We start from the raw sequence: 12,822 nt of genomic DNA, 5'->3' as shown, positions 1-12,822 counted from the left end.
TCGGTGTGGAGAACCTGGTTGGCATCAGAATCCGAGGATCCCGAGGATGACAACTCCTACTACTTGTGGTGCAGTAGGCACAGGTTGGATAAGTGCCAGAGAGATGTGCAGTTGACCTGGCAGCTATAGTTGCCACCCGCTGTGCAATGGCCCTTCTGGACCCCCTGGGCTTACCATCAGGCTCCCTTCCAGGGTTTCTAGGTCTGTGGCATTGGGGCATCCTCCTGCACGGTCGCCCGTGGACAGACCTGCCCTTCGTGCTACAGAGGTGACCCTATCCAGACCTCCCCACTTATACTACAGAGGAGACAGCAGAACTGGCTCCAGACCCACTGATAGCCTGGTCACATCTGACCATGCCGAAACATTGGATACCAATGCTACCTAGGAGCATCCTGGGCACATAGTGGGTCATGAGGACCCTGTACCTCCACTGACTTCCTCATCATCTTCGCCTGATGAGGTGGTGGCAGGAGCGTCAGCTTCAGGTTCTCTGCCCATTGACTGCAGGGCGCACCAGGATCCGCTCCGCCGCGTTGCCCATAACATGAGCCTACAGATGGAGGAAGTCATCGAGTCGGAGGACCTGATGGTGGACATTCTCACCCTGGAAGGTCCTTTCAGAGTGTCGTTGCTGGTCATTAAAACTATTTACAACAATTATGATACCCTGTGGCAGATTCCAGTCTCCATTCCGCCCACTGCCGGGGTATAGAGAGAAAACACTTTGTTTGCTCCAAGGGATATGAGTTTTTATTCTCCCACCCACACCCTTGCTCCTGGTGATCTTGGCGGTAAATGAGAAGGAGCGTCTGGGGCAGCAGGTGCCGGCTCCCAAGGCTAAAGAGGCCAAACATATGGACCTCTTGGCAGGAAAGTTTATGCTGTGGGGGGCTTACAACTGAGGATATCTAACCAACAAGCTATCCTCAGCAGGTATAGTTTTAACTCGTGGGACTCTATGTCCAAAAAGAAGGAGTTGCTCCCCACTGAGTTGAAGGCTGAGTTCTCGGCTCTGGTTGAGGAGGAGTAGGCAGTGGCCAGGACATCCCTGCAGGCCTCCCTCGACTTCACTGACTCTGCAGCACGTACCATCTCCTCTGGGATGGTCATGAGGAGAACCGCATGGCTCCAGGCTTCACCTGGAAGTTCAGCAGACCCTGCAGGACCTTCCCTTTGAGGGTGCAGGGCTGTTTTCAGACCAGATAGACTCGAAGCTTCATAGTCTAAAAGACTTGAGGACAGCTATGAAATCTCTGGGGATGAACACTCCTGCTACCCAGAGAAAACCCTTCAAGTCTCAACCCTAACAGCAGCAGAAGCAATACCAGCCCCTCCCGAGGCAGGATTCATACCGCTGTAGGGGTAGGAATAATAGGCATAGACCTTCCAACCCTCTCTCAGCCAAGCCATCGTCGGGGTCCAAGCAAGGATTTTCAAGGGATGCCTGAGGACAGCGTACCAGCCACTATCCTGGATCCTTCCCCCCACTTCTGAACCATCTATCCCCACTTCTACTGTGCGTGGTCCCATATAACATCAGACCGCTGGGTTCTTCGCACTGTAGAAGTGGGATATTCTCTCCAATTCTGCTCCTTCCCTCCCTCCCACTCCCCTTCCCTGTCCCTCTTCAGGGACCCCTCTCACGAGCAACTCCTTATCCAGGAGGTGCAATCGCCTCTCGCTGTAGCAGCAGTGGAGGAGGTTCCTCAGGAGCTAAGGGGCAAGGAATTCTACTCCTGTTATTTCCTAATCCCCAAAACAAAGTGGGGAGGGGGGTCTCAGACCCGTCTTAGATCTGCAAGGACTCAATCAGTTCATGGTGAAATTGAAGTTCCGCTTGGTCTCCCTGAGCACAATTATTCCTTCCTTGGATCTAGGGGACTGGTATGCCGCCCTTGATATGAAAGACTCATACTTTCATATAGCCATTTTGGCCGGCCCACAGACATTTCCTGAGGTTTGTTGTCAACTGCATACATTATCAGTTCACAGTGCTCCTATTCGGGTTATCAGCAGCCCCCCAGGTGTTCACCAAGTGCATGTCCGTGGTCGCAGCTTTTCTCTGCAAGAGGTAGGTGCAGGTGTATCCCTGCCTTGACGACTGGCTGCTGCGGGGACACTCCAGGGAGCAGGTGGACTCCCAGGTCCGGTTAGTCAGAGAGACCTTCCAGAGACTAGGTCTCTTCAATGTGGACAAGTCGATGTTGTCACCTACTCAACGAATAGAATTCATTGGGGTGGTGCTGGACTCGGTTCAGGCAAGAGCCATTCTGCCAGAATCTAGATTCCAAATACTATCAAACGTCATTCAGACTCTCAGACAATATCCCACCAGGACCGCGAGGACATGCCTCAGTCTCCTGGGACACATGGTGGCATGCACCTATGTGGTCAGGCATGCCAGGCTGAAGCTCAGGCCAGCCGAGGCGTGGCTCGCCTCAGCTTATTACCTAAGTCGAGACAGTTTAGACTTGGTAGTAACAATACCGGTGCGAGTTTTAGATACCCTAGGCTGGTGGTTGGACCCTCGCATGGTCTGTGGAGGAGTCCCATTCAGCACCCCTAAACCATCCATGACCTTAGTAACAGATACGTCAGACCTGCATTGGGGGACCCAGCTAGGAGACCTACAGACTCAGGACAGGTGGTTGCAGTCCAAGATCCCGCTCCACATCTAACCTGCTCTTAAAAATCTCCAATGATAGAGATTCTACTACCCCCCAAGACAATTTATTTCAGTGCTTAACCATCCTGACAGGAAGTTTTTCCTAATGTCCAGCCTAAACCACCCTTGCTGCAATTTAAGCCCATTGTTTCTTGTCCTATCCTCAGAGGTTAAGGAGAACAATTTTTCTCCCTCTTCCTTGTAACACCCTTTTATGTACTTGAAAACTGTTCTCATCCCCCCCTTCTCACCCCCAGTCTTCTCTTCTCCAGACTAAACAAACCCACTTTTTTTCAGTCTTCCCATAGGTTGTTTTCTGGACCCTTTATTTATTTTTTTTGTTGATCTTCTCTGGACTTTCTCCAGTTAGTACACCCAGAACTGGACACAGTAGTCCAGTTGAGGCCTATTCAGTGCAGAGTAGAGAAGAAGAATTTCTTCTTGTGTCTTGCTTACAACCCTCCTGCTAATACCTCCCAGAATGTTTGCTTTTTTTGCAACAGTGTTACTGTTCATTCATATTTATCTTGTGATCCACTATGATCCCCCAAATCCCTTTCCACAGAACTCTTTCCTAAGCAGTCATTGCCCATTTTGTAGGTGTGCAACTGATTGTTCCTTCCTAAATGAGTACTTTGCATTTGCCCTTATTGAATTTGAACCTGTTTACCTCAGACCATTTCTCCAGTTTGTCCAGATCATTTTGAATTTTAATCCTATTCTCCAAAGCACGTGCAACCCCTTTCAGCTTGGTATCATCCACAAACTTTATAAGTGTACTCTTTATGCCATTATCTAAATAACTGATGAAGATATTGAACAGAACCGGACCCAGAACTGATCCCTTGTGGGACCCTACTTGATATGCCCTTCCAGCTTGAGTGCAAACCACTGATCATGACTCTCTGGAAACGGTTTTCTAACTAGTTGTGCACCCATCTTTTATTAGCTCCATCTAGGTTGTATTTCCCTCGTTTGTTTATGCACCATTATTTCTCATTTAATATATTTTTTTTTTTTTACAGTTCTTTACCTTATCATATCCACTGGGCACAGCAAGCATGTTCTCTGCCCACTCTGGTTCCAGTGTGTGTGTCAGTAAAGTCGAGAGGAGCTTTGCTTACTGCATTTTCAAGGGATGGACTCTTACTGGCAGTAGCCATTAATCAAAATGATCCAAAGGTATGACTGGTAGAAAGTAGATCACTAAAGCTAATCTTGCAAATAGAATACAGTTTGTTAAAAGTGACCTTATTAAATTGTTTTAAAATTGCCTCTCAGATAGGCTTTCTATTTAATCATAACCATATTTATAGCTAGGAAGTTCTTCAGAAAAGCATGGCTCTCAGGAAGATGGATCATCTGCTTGATTCTCAAAACACCAAAACTTGATATAGAAATTCTCTCCGACTAACACACTATATCTGACCTTCCATTACTAGGAAAAGTGATTGAGAAAGTAGTGACAACTAAGCTCAAGCAACATGTTGACCATCTGCCATTATCCTGAACGCTTCACAGTCAGGCTATAGCCTGAAGCACAGAATAGACACAGCCCTGGCATGAAAGGTTCTTTGAGTAATGGTCCCTATTGTATTCCACTGTGGGAGGTTATGCATGTGCACCGTGTGCACGCAGCTGGTGTCTGTTGGTCTGCGTGTGCGACCTGGCTCACCTCATGCCTCCATCTGACAGGATAAAGGGCGGGGCAGACCGCCTCTCAATTCCCCCCCACGTACTCGTTTTTGGAGCCACCAGTGTCCATAGCTTCAGCTTTGTCCTACAAAGCAAGAATTAGTTTTAGTTTTGTAAATAGTTTTAACAGTCATACATCTCAGCCTCTGCCTTGATGTTATTTTTGATGGGTGCTTGAGAGCCGCAAAACACTAAGCCCAACACTTCCTGACCCCCCCCTACACACTGGGGGTTGTTTAGCACTCTTTTCAACACCTGAAGTGCAATAACAATGGACAAGTGGGTGCTGAACATCATCCAGTCTGGCTAAATGATAGAGTTTACATCCCTATCTTCTCCAAAAAACCCTCTCTACCCCTGTTCAGGGACCACTTTCATGAGAATATTCTCAAACAAGGTGAACTCCCTATCATAGAGAGGATTGATACAATTCTTCCCTACTCAATACCAAGGGAGTGGGTTTTTCCTCTCCTTACTTCCTGTTACTCAAAAAGAAAGGCTGTTTGGACACCTATCCTCAACCTCCGCCATCTCAACCGCTTCATTCACAAATTCAGATTTCATAATATAATATAATAATATAATATATGGAGATATACTTATCTCATAGAACTGGATCAAGTCCAATCCCCTGCCTTCACTAGCAGGACCAAGTACCAATCTTTGCCCCAGATTCCTAAATGGCCCCCTCAAGGATTGAACTCACAACCCTGGGTTTAGCAGGCCAATGCTCAAACCACTGAGCTATCCCTCCCCCTTTCTCATGGTCATGTTGGAATATCTGTCGTCCCCAGAGTCTTGATCAAGATGTTCTCACTAGTAATAGCAGCTCACATCAGAAGTCATGGTCTCATTGTCTTCCCCTATCTTGCTGACTTTTTCCTTGCCACCAGGAAGCTTGTGCATCAACTTTTATGATGCTGCACCTTCTCTCTTCACGGGGAGTCAGAGTAAACTCTGAAAAATCTGTTCTCACCCCCACATAATCTTGACTTCATTGGGGCAACCTTGAATTATGTCCCCAAAAGAGCGTATCTTCCCAAGGACAGATGCCTGCCTTCTATATTTCCAGTTCTGGTTCCACCTCTCTGCTTCCAGCGGGGCAGGTATGGGTGTCCTGGCTCTGCCCACAAGGGGGCAGTCGTGGCTGTTCCTCCATCTGTGTAGTAGAGAGGCCATGCCCCTAAGATGTGCCAGGGTGCATGTGTGGACCAGTGGACACTGCTTTCAAATTTTTCAGCTCTGGGCGCATGGTGTGTATGCATAACCCCCCACAGTGGAATACAGATAGAGACCATACAACTTGATGAGCCTCCAGTTACACTTCAGTAACTTCTCATTAGCTCCTCATGCCAATGGATAGAGGACACATCTCCGTGATAATTCTGCTTGACCTCTCTGCAGCTTTCCGTGCATTGGACCATAAGTAATGTTGACTAGCTCATGTGTGGCATAGCTGGAGTGCACCTTGCAACACTGCAATGTTCAAATCACGCTTCACAAACAGGATCCAGAGAGCAGTCACTTACAGTGGCCTCTTTTCTGCATGTTCATATTGCTGCACACAAACTACATTTAAAAAAGTCAGGCACTCAAAAATTAGAAAATGCCAGTGTTAAGATTGCCCCGTAGCCTTAATTTTGTTTCCTTGTGTGTATGATCACAGTGTAATTACATGATCACATACTATTTTTTTCTACACAATCCCTGCCACATTCAGTGCACAGGATGGACAGAGCTCACTGAATGAACAGCTGTTCAGTATTTTGTTTTATCCTCTTTGATCAATGGGTTGGACTGAATGAGGCAGGGATCATGTAGAAATAAATAGTATGCAATTAAAGAATGTCATAATTAATATGCACTTAATTAAGTTTGTACAGGCAAACTTAATTTTGGCATTTCCTAACTTTTGTCTGCTTGACTTTGTTAATATTAACATTCTTCTAATGTTGTGTGTGTGTGTGTGTGTGTGTGTGTGTGTGTGTGTGTGTGTGTGTGTGTGTGTGTGTGTAAGGTCCTACATATTTGGAAAAAACAAACAAACCTGAAACCATAGAATATGTGGAAACATATTGACACCTGCATGGGTCATCAGTAGGGTTGGACCCTTTTAGATCCAAATCATAGTCTCTGACACTTAACAGAATAATTGATACCAGTAGTATGTTGTCATTCTCTATGTGGAGGAGCCACTAGAGAAGAAGGAGACACACAGTCTGCCAGTGACAGGTTTCAGAGTGGTAGCCATGTTAGTCTGTATCAGCAAAAAGAACGAGGAGTACTTATGGCACCTTAGAGACTAACAAATTTATTTGAGCATAAGCTTTCGTGGGCTAAAGCCCATTTCATCAGATGCCAGTGAGTTTCACAGATATTTGTAGACAGCAGAGGAATGGTGAGACTCAGGAATCTTGAGTATATGTTTCTATGGATACTCCACCATAGGATGCATGCATGCCTGTGCACTCTCAACTGGAGAATGCAGGTGTCCACAGGCCTGCACCTGTACAGAGCAGCCTCTTGTGCCTCCAGGTGAGGGCATAGAGGGAGGTGTAGGCCTGTTGCCATTCAGTTTCTTGACAGCCTACGGCTTGAGACAGAGTGATTGCATGTTCATTGATTTTTACAGCTTTCCCCTTTCTTAATATACTATTTATTCTTAAGGTTTTCTTTATTTCTTTAGTTTTATACAATTGTGTTTTAGAAGGGGGGTTACTCCACTGTTTTTTCTTCTTCTTTGGTTCACCAGTACTCCAGGTTATGCTTAAGACTCTGGAGTTTAAGCCCTGCCAGACCTGCTACAGGTCTTTTTCCCCACAGTGATGGGCATTTGCATTGTCTCCGTGGCCACAGAGACACCCACATCCAGTCTAAGTGCAAGGTCTGTATGGGATCTAAAAGCAAGGCTTGGAAGACAGAGGCTAGACTGAAGCTCCATCTAATGGAGCATTCATTAGCCCCAGCAGTACATCAGTCTCAACCCAGCCCACCCTGGTGGCAGCAGCACCTTCTAAGTAGAAGAAGAAGCCTCCTTTCTCCTTCCAGAAAGCCAAAGAAGAGGAGTAGGTCACCCCATAAATTCCACACTAAGGAGATCTCACATCCTTCTAGGGGTACTGCTGAGGCTCTTTCTAGTAGCAAGCCACCAATATCACAGCATGCAGACAAGTCTTCTGGCGGACAACACAGGGAGCAGCCTACCTCGTTACGAATTGACACATCCAGGCACTGAGACATGCACAGCCCTCCCTTGCCTCAGTACCATCATCTCCCTTGCATCAGGACTCTGAGGTCAGAGAAATTCCTCCACAAGCCTTGTGGGTACCATGCTTACCATCCCTGCACATTCAAACCTTGGTACTGACTCAGTCTTCTCAATGCCATAGTCCTCCAGCATCTTCCAGATTTCTTTCCCTGGAAGACCTGTTTATACTAGAGATACCAGAGTCTCCCCTGCTACGATCCTCTACCAGTGCCCCTTCCCTGGAAATGCTCAGGTGGATTGAACCTTGGTCGAACCGCCAGTCTGTGGTACCGGCGATTATGTTTTGAGGCTCCCCAATTCAGCCCAGGGGATGTTTCTTCTTCAGACTCTGAGTTCTCACTACAGGCTCTTCCCCCACTTTACCACCACACTCTGCTGAACAAGTATTTGGAAGAAGCTCTTTCAGACCACACCAGATGACCTAGATGCTAATTATGACTCTCCATGGGGACCCTTTCCTTATCTGTCCCCTTATTGGACTTACAGAACAATTTTATAGGGTTCCAACCAGAAAGGCTCTGGTAGCACATCCTTCACAGGCACCGACTGACCAATCTTCAGTACCACAGGCTCACCAGTTGGCACCGCATTATTGCTGTCTGGTACCAAATTTCCTATCAGCGGCAGGAGACATGCAAGAGCAGTAGGACCCCAAGATGGAGAGAATCTGACCCACATCAGCTAAGTTCTCTTCATCCCCAGATGAGGCTGTAATACCTCCACCACCCTTTTCACTCAGCTGACTTTCGGGCCTATCAATACTGCATGAAACATCTGGCAGAATCCCTCCAGATCCCATTAGAAGAGGTCCAGGAGTCTCAACACTCCTTGCTGGACATTTTAAATATTACCTCTTGGGGAAAGATTGCCATCCCAATAAATAAGGCTCTGTTATTGCCTGGTCACACAGTCTGGCAAACACTTGCCACTATCGAGCTCACCTGTAAGCAGGCTGGTACAAGTACCATATTCCGGACATAGGAATGGAATTTTCCCACCCCTCTTCCAATTCCCTAGTGGTGGATGCATCCCATGCCAAACCTTATGATAAAGGAGTCCAAATGTTTTTAGACCTCTTGGGAAGGAAGAACTACTCCTTGATGTCCCTCAAGTTCCTTGTGGCAAACTACCAAGCCTTGTTGGTGAAGTAGGACTCTAACCATATTCTAAGTTCACTCATTTTGTTGAACATCTGCCACAGGACCAGAGGGAACAATTTCATGCCCTCATTTTGGAGGGGAAATTGCTAGCTAAAGTCTCCCTCCAAGGAGACTCTACGGACATGGCTTCTAGATCCCTAGCCACAGCCTTCACAGACCTTTGGACTTTCAGAGGAGATCTAGACCCCAGAAAACGGGACCCCACTCCCTTCTACAGCAACTTTATCTACACCTCCCTCTAAGAAACTGTTTTTATGTCCTGGACAAGGGCCTCAATCTACTTACCTTCCCAGATCCTGTGCTGAATCATTCCATCCAACCCCCTTTTGGAGATCAGACATCCCACTTCCTCACTGCCTTGGAACAGATTACCTTAGACAGATGGATTTGGGAGGTGATCAATGTGGGGTATTCCATCTTCTTTCACTGACGAAGATCTCTTGAAACAAGAGGTCCAGTCTCTCGTACTTTTGGGGGCAATCAAGCCATTTCCCCCAGAGTTCGTCAGAAGGGAGTTCTATTCTAACTATTTCCACCTTCCCAAAAGGGGTGGAGGTTGGAGACTGATCCTCAACCTAAGAAACCTGAACACCTGTATCCTTTTCCAGCACTACAGGATGGTGACACTAGCCACTATAATTCCATCTCTAGATCTGGGAGATTGCTTCGTCACCCTCGACCTCAAGGATGCCCAATTTCATATAGCTATCCACCCTTCCAGAAACACAGCCTGCAAACAACTGCAAGGACCTGACTACACCTTGTGGGCCACATGACAGACTCAACGTTCATCACACTTCAGGCGAGGCTGCACCTTAGGTGCTTTCAGACATGGCTAAAGTCTATATACGCTCCAAACAGATACAGTTTTTCCACAGTACCTCAGTAAGTTCTGAACTCTCTCAGGTGGTGGCGTTGGAAGATATGTGTGGGAACCCCATTCTCGCATCCCCCACTCTGAGATCCTTATAACAGATGTTTCTCTTCTGGGATGGGGAACTCACCTCCAAGGGCCACAGCCCAGAGCAAGTGGTCTGCACAAGATGTCACAGTCCACATCACATCCATATTCTGGAGCTGAGAGCAGTTCATTATACTTGCCAACGTTTCCTTCACCCATACAGGGTCACTCCATCAGGTTAATGCTGGACAACAGGGCAGCAATATATTCTGTCAACCAACAGGGCAGAGCAAGATCCCCGTCTTATGTGCATAGTTGCTAAGGGTATGGGACTGGTGCATCTCCCATCAGATAGAAATCTCAGCAGTCTATCTCCCAGGCCTCCAGAATACAGTTGCAGACTCCCTAAGCACATGCTTTCTTTAGGACCATAAACAGTAGCTCAACAATTCGGTCTTCCCTAGCATTTGTCAAATCTATGGTCTCATAAAAGCAGACCTCTGCCAGTCCAAACATGGCACCTTTTCTGTTCCAATGGAAGATATGGCCACAACTCGTGAGATGTCCTGATAATACCATGGCTCCATACTCTGTTTGCTTATCTATCTCTACCTCAAGACCTTACTCAAACTTCATCAGGAAAGAGTGAAGGTTATTCTCATAGCACCGTCCTGTCCAAGACAAGTGTATACTTGAATCTCCTCTACCTGTCTATGTCAACACCTCTCTGACTTCCTCTCAGGAATCATCTCCTATTACAGAACTCTGGGACCCTGATCCATCCCAACCCTTCCTCCTTGAACCTGAGACCATGGTTCTGAAATGTTTCTCATGCATGGCACTAACCTGTTTGGGTAAGGTCCAATCAGTTCTCTTATTTAGCAGGAAACTTAGTACTTGCAAAACTTACCTTCAAAAGTGGAAATGCTTCTACTCCTACTGTTCTATTCACTCTTCCCAAGCCCTAGAGGTTCTGGTCTCCAAAATCTTGGATTATCTGTTGGATTCAAAGATGCAAGGCCTTTCAGTTGAACTCAGAGTACATTTGACCACTATCACAACCTTCCATTCATCCATCAATGCTTTCTCAGTCTTTGGCTACCCAACAACAGTTAGATTCCTCAAGAACTTGCACATCTTGTTTTCACCCGTATGGAAGCCGGACCCTAATGGGACCTAAATTCGGTTCTCAATGCCCTGAGGAAACCTCCCTTTGAACCAATGCCCACCTGTTCTCTCTTCCACTTCTCACCCAAGACTTCGTTCCTCATAGCCATCACTTCAGCTAGACAAAGGGAGAACTCGGTGCTTTTATGGCTGACCTGCTATATACTACCTTCTATAAATAAAGGTTATACTGCATCCTCATCCTCACTTTCTCCAAAAGATCTCTTTGGAACACCACATTAATCAAGAGATTCGCCTGACCGTGTTCTACCCAAAACCTCATGTCTCCAGAGAGACCAGCCTGCATACACTAGACATCAGAAGGGCCCTCACCTATATTGACAGGACAAGCCTGGAAAATCTGCTACCCTCTCGTTGAGGTACTGGTTGGGAGTCTCGTGGTGGAGCATCCATAGAGTCATCCAGTACAGACCCGTTTACGTGCGGATGTCGGGAGTCAAGCCGTCACGAATGCGTGTTAACGGCCCACGGGTTAAGAGGGCCATGCTGAAATATCTTAAGATATCTATATATGCATGTATAATTATCTAGGATTTCATACGTATTCACAGCGTCCCAAATACTGCAGGCCTATCTGTTAATGGTGCTTCGCAAGAATATAAATTCAAATGTGTAATTTAATAAAAACATTATTATTACAGCACAGGGGTGACAGTAACTCAGGGCACTTACTGGTATGGGGCGGGGGCAGCTCTGGCCCCCGGAAGGGGTGGGGCCTCGGGCAGAAGGGGGGGTCAGCATCCCCCAGCTATCCCTTCTAGGCCGCCTCGTCTGCGCCGCCCGGGGTTCCTGTGGCGATTTAAAGGGCCCGGGGCTCCGCACCCTGCTACCGCAGCAGCGGCATCCAGAGCCCTGGGCCCTTTTAAATCGCCGGCCCTGGGGCAGCTGCTCCCTTCCCCCCCCCCCCCCCCCGCCCGCTGGTGGCCAAGGGAGGGCAAAAGGGGCAGGGTCCGTAAAGCGCTGCAGGGTCCTTTGCTGTGGCAATGCTTTAACGTTGCTACTCCCACCCCCCCACACCTCCCGTCGGCGGTAAAGACGTACAACACATTTCAGGTCTGCACTTTGTCGATTTCTGAGTTAGTGAGCAAATCTGTAGCGCTACATAGCAAGTTCCTGTACCACGTGTTAACGAGTCTCGTGTGTTAAATACGTAGCACTGGGAGGCATGGTGCTACTGCGTGTTAAGCGGATTCGCGCGTAAACAGGTCTGTACTATACTTGAAGAAGGAGTTGAGATTACTTACTTTACAGTAACTTCCATTGAGTTCTTTGAGATGTTTTGTTTCTGTGGGTGCTTCTACCCTCCTTCCCGTTGGCTGTGGAGACTCTGCTCCATGTTTGAGAAGGAACTGAGTGGTGGAAGGCCGTGGCTCCCTACATGCCTTTGTTTGGAAGTATGAGTTGCTGTTCTGCGCAGCCATGAGCCTGTGGACACCTCTTTGCATTCTCCATTTGAGAGCACACACATACGCACACATCCTACAGTGGAGCACCGAAAGGGACAAACCATTTTGAAGAACTGAATTATTCTATGACTTTATCCTCACGCACAATTATTTCAAATTTCCATTCCAAGTTCTTGAGGGGAGTGTGCTGTATTGGTCACAGACTCTTCTGTCCCTGTTCCCTTCCAAGCCTCATCCATTGTGCCTTTATCCCTTCCAGCCTGTTCCTGTTTCAGTCCTGTCTTTTCCCTCCCTCCTTGGCTCCTTGTTTAAGTCCAAGCCTCCCACCATCCATTCCTCTCTATTCAAGTCAGTCTTCCATTTTCGTGACCCATGGTAGCCAATAGGGAGAGACTGTCTCTTTGCTCTTAGTTTTGGTGTCTGGAACCAGAGAGAATGGCAGCACCTGGGAGCAGCAATTAGAGGGAAGTCCAGCTCAGCCCCTATAGCCCTGGGACGGAACATGCTCAATTCAGGTGAAATCTTTGGAGAACTTA

General features: G+C 47.3%; 1 protein-coding gene across 16 annotated transcripts in view; it reads left to right on the top strand.

The window, feature by feature from the left end:
• The window catches only part of CPLANE1 (ciliogenesis and planar polarity effector complex subunit 1), a 183,362-nt gene that overhangs the window by 26,488 nt on the left and 144,052 nt on the right, over positions 1-12,822 (top strand). For all 16 annotated transcript variants that reach the window (XR_010588771.1, XR_010588770.1, XR_010588767.1 and 13 more), the window contains one exon: positions 3,694-3,850. Coding sequence is in view for 10 of the 16 variants with exons in the window: in XM_065550010.1 (XP_065406082.1) it covers positions 3,694-3,850 (157 nt within the window). In the remaining 6 variants the exon portion in view is untranslated. The remainder of the gene's footprint in view (positions 1-3,693; positions 3,851-12,822) is intronic.

Source organism: Chrysemys picta, chromosome 6, assembly GCF_011386835.1.
Source record: "Chrysemys picta bellii isolate R12L10 chromosome 6, ASM1138683v2, whole genome shotgun sequence".
NCBI lineage: Eukaryota > Metazoa > Chordata > Testudines > Emydidae > Chrysemys > Chrysemys picta.
Note: the sequence above shows the minus strand (reverse complement) of the source record. Positions and strands in the feature narration are given on the sequence as shown.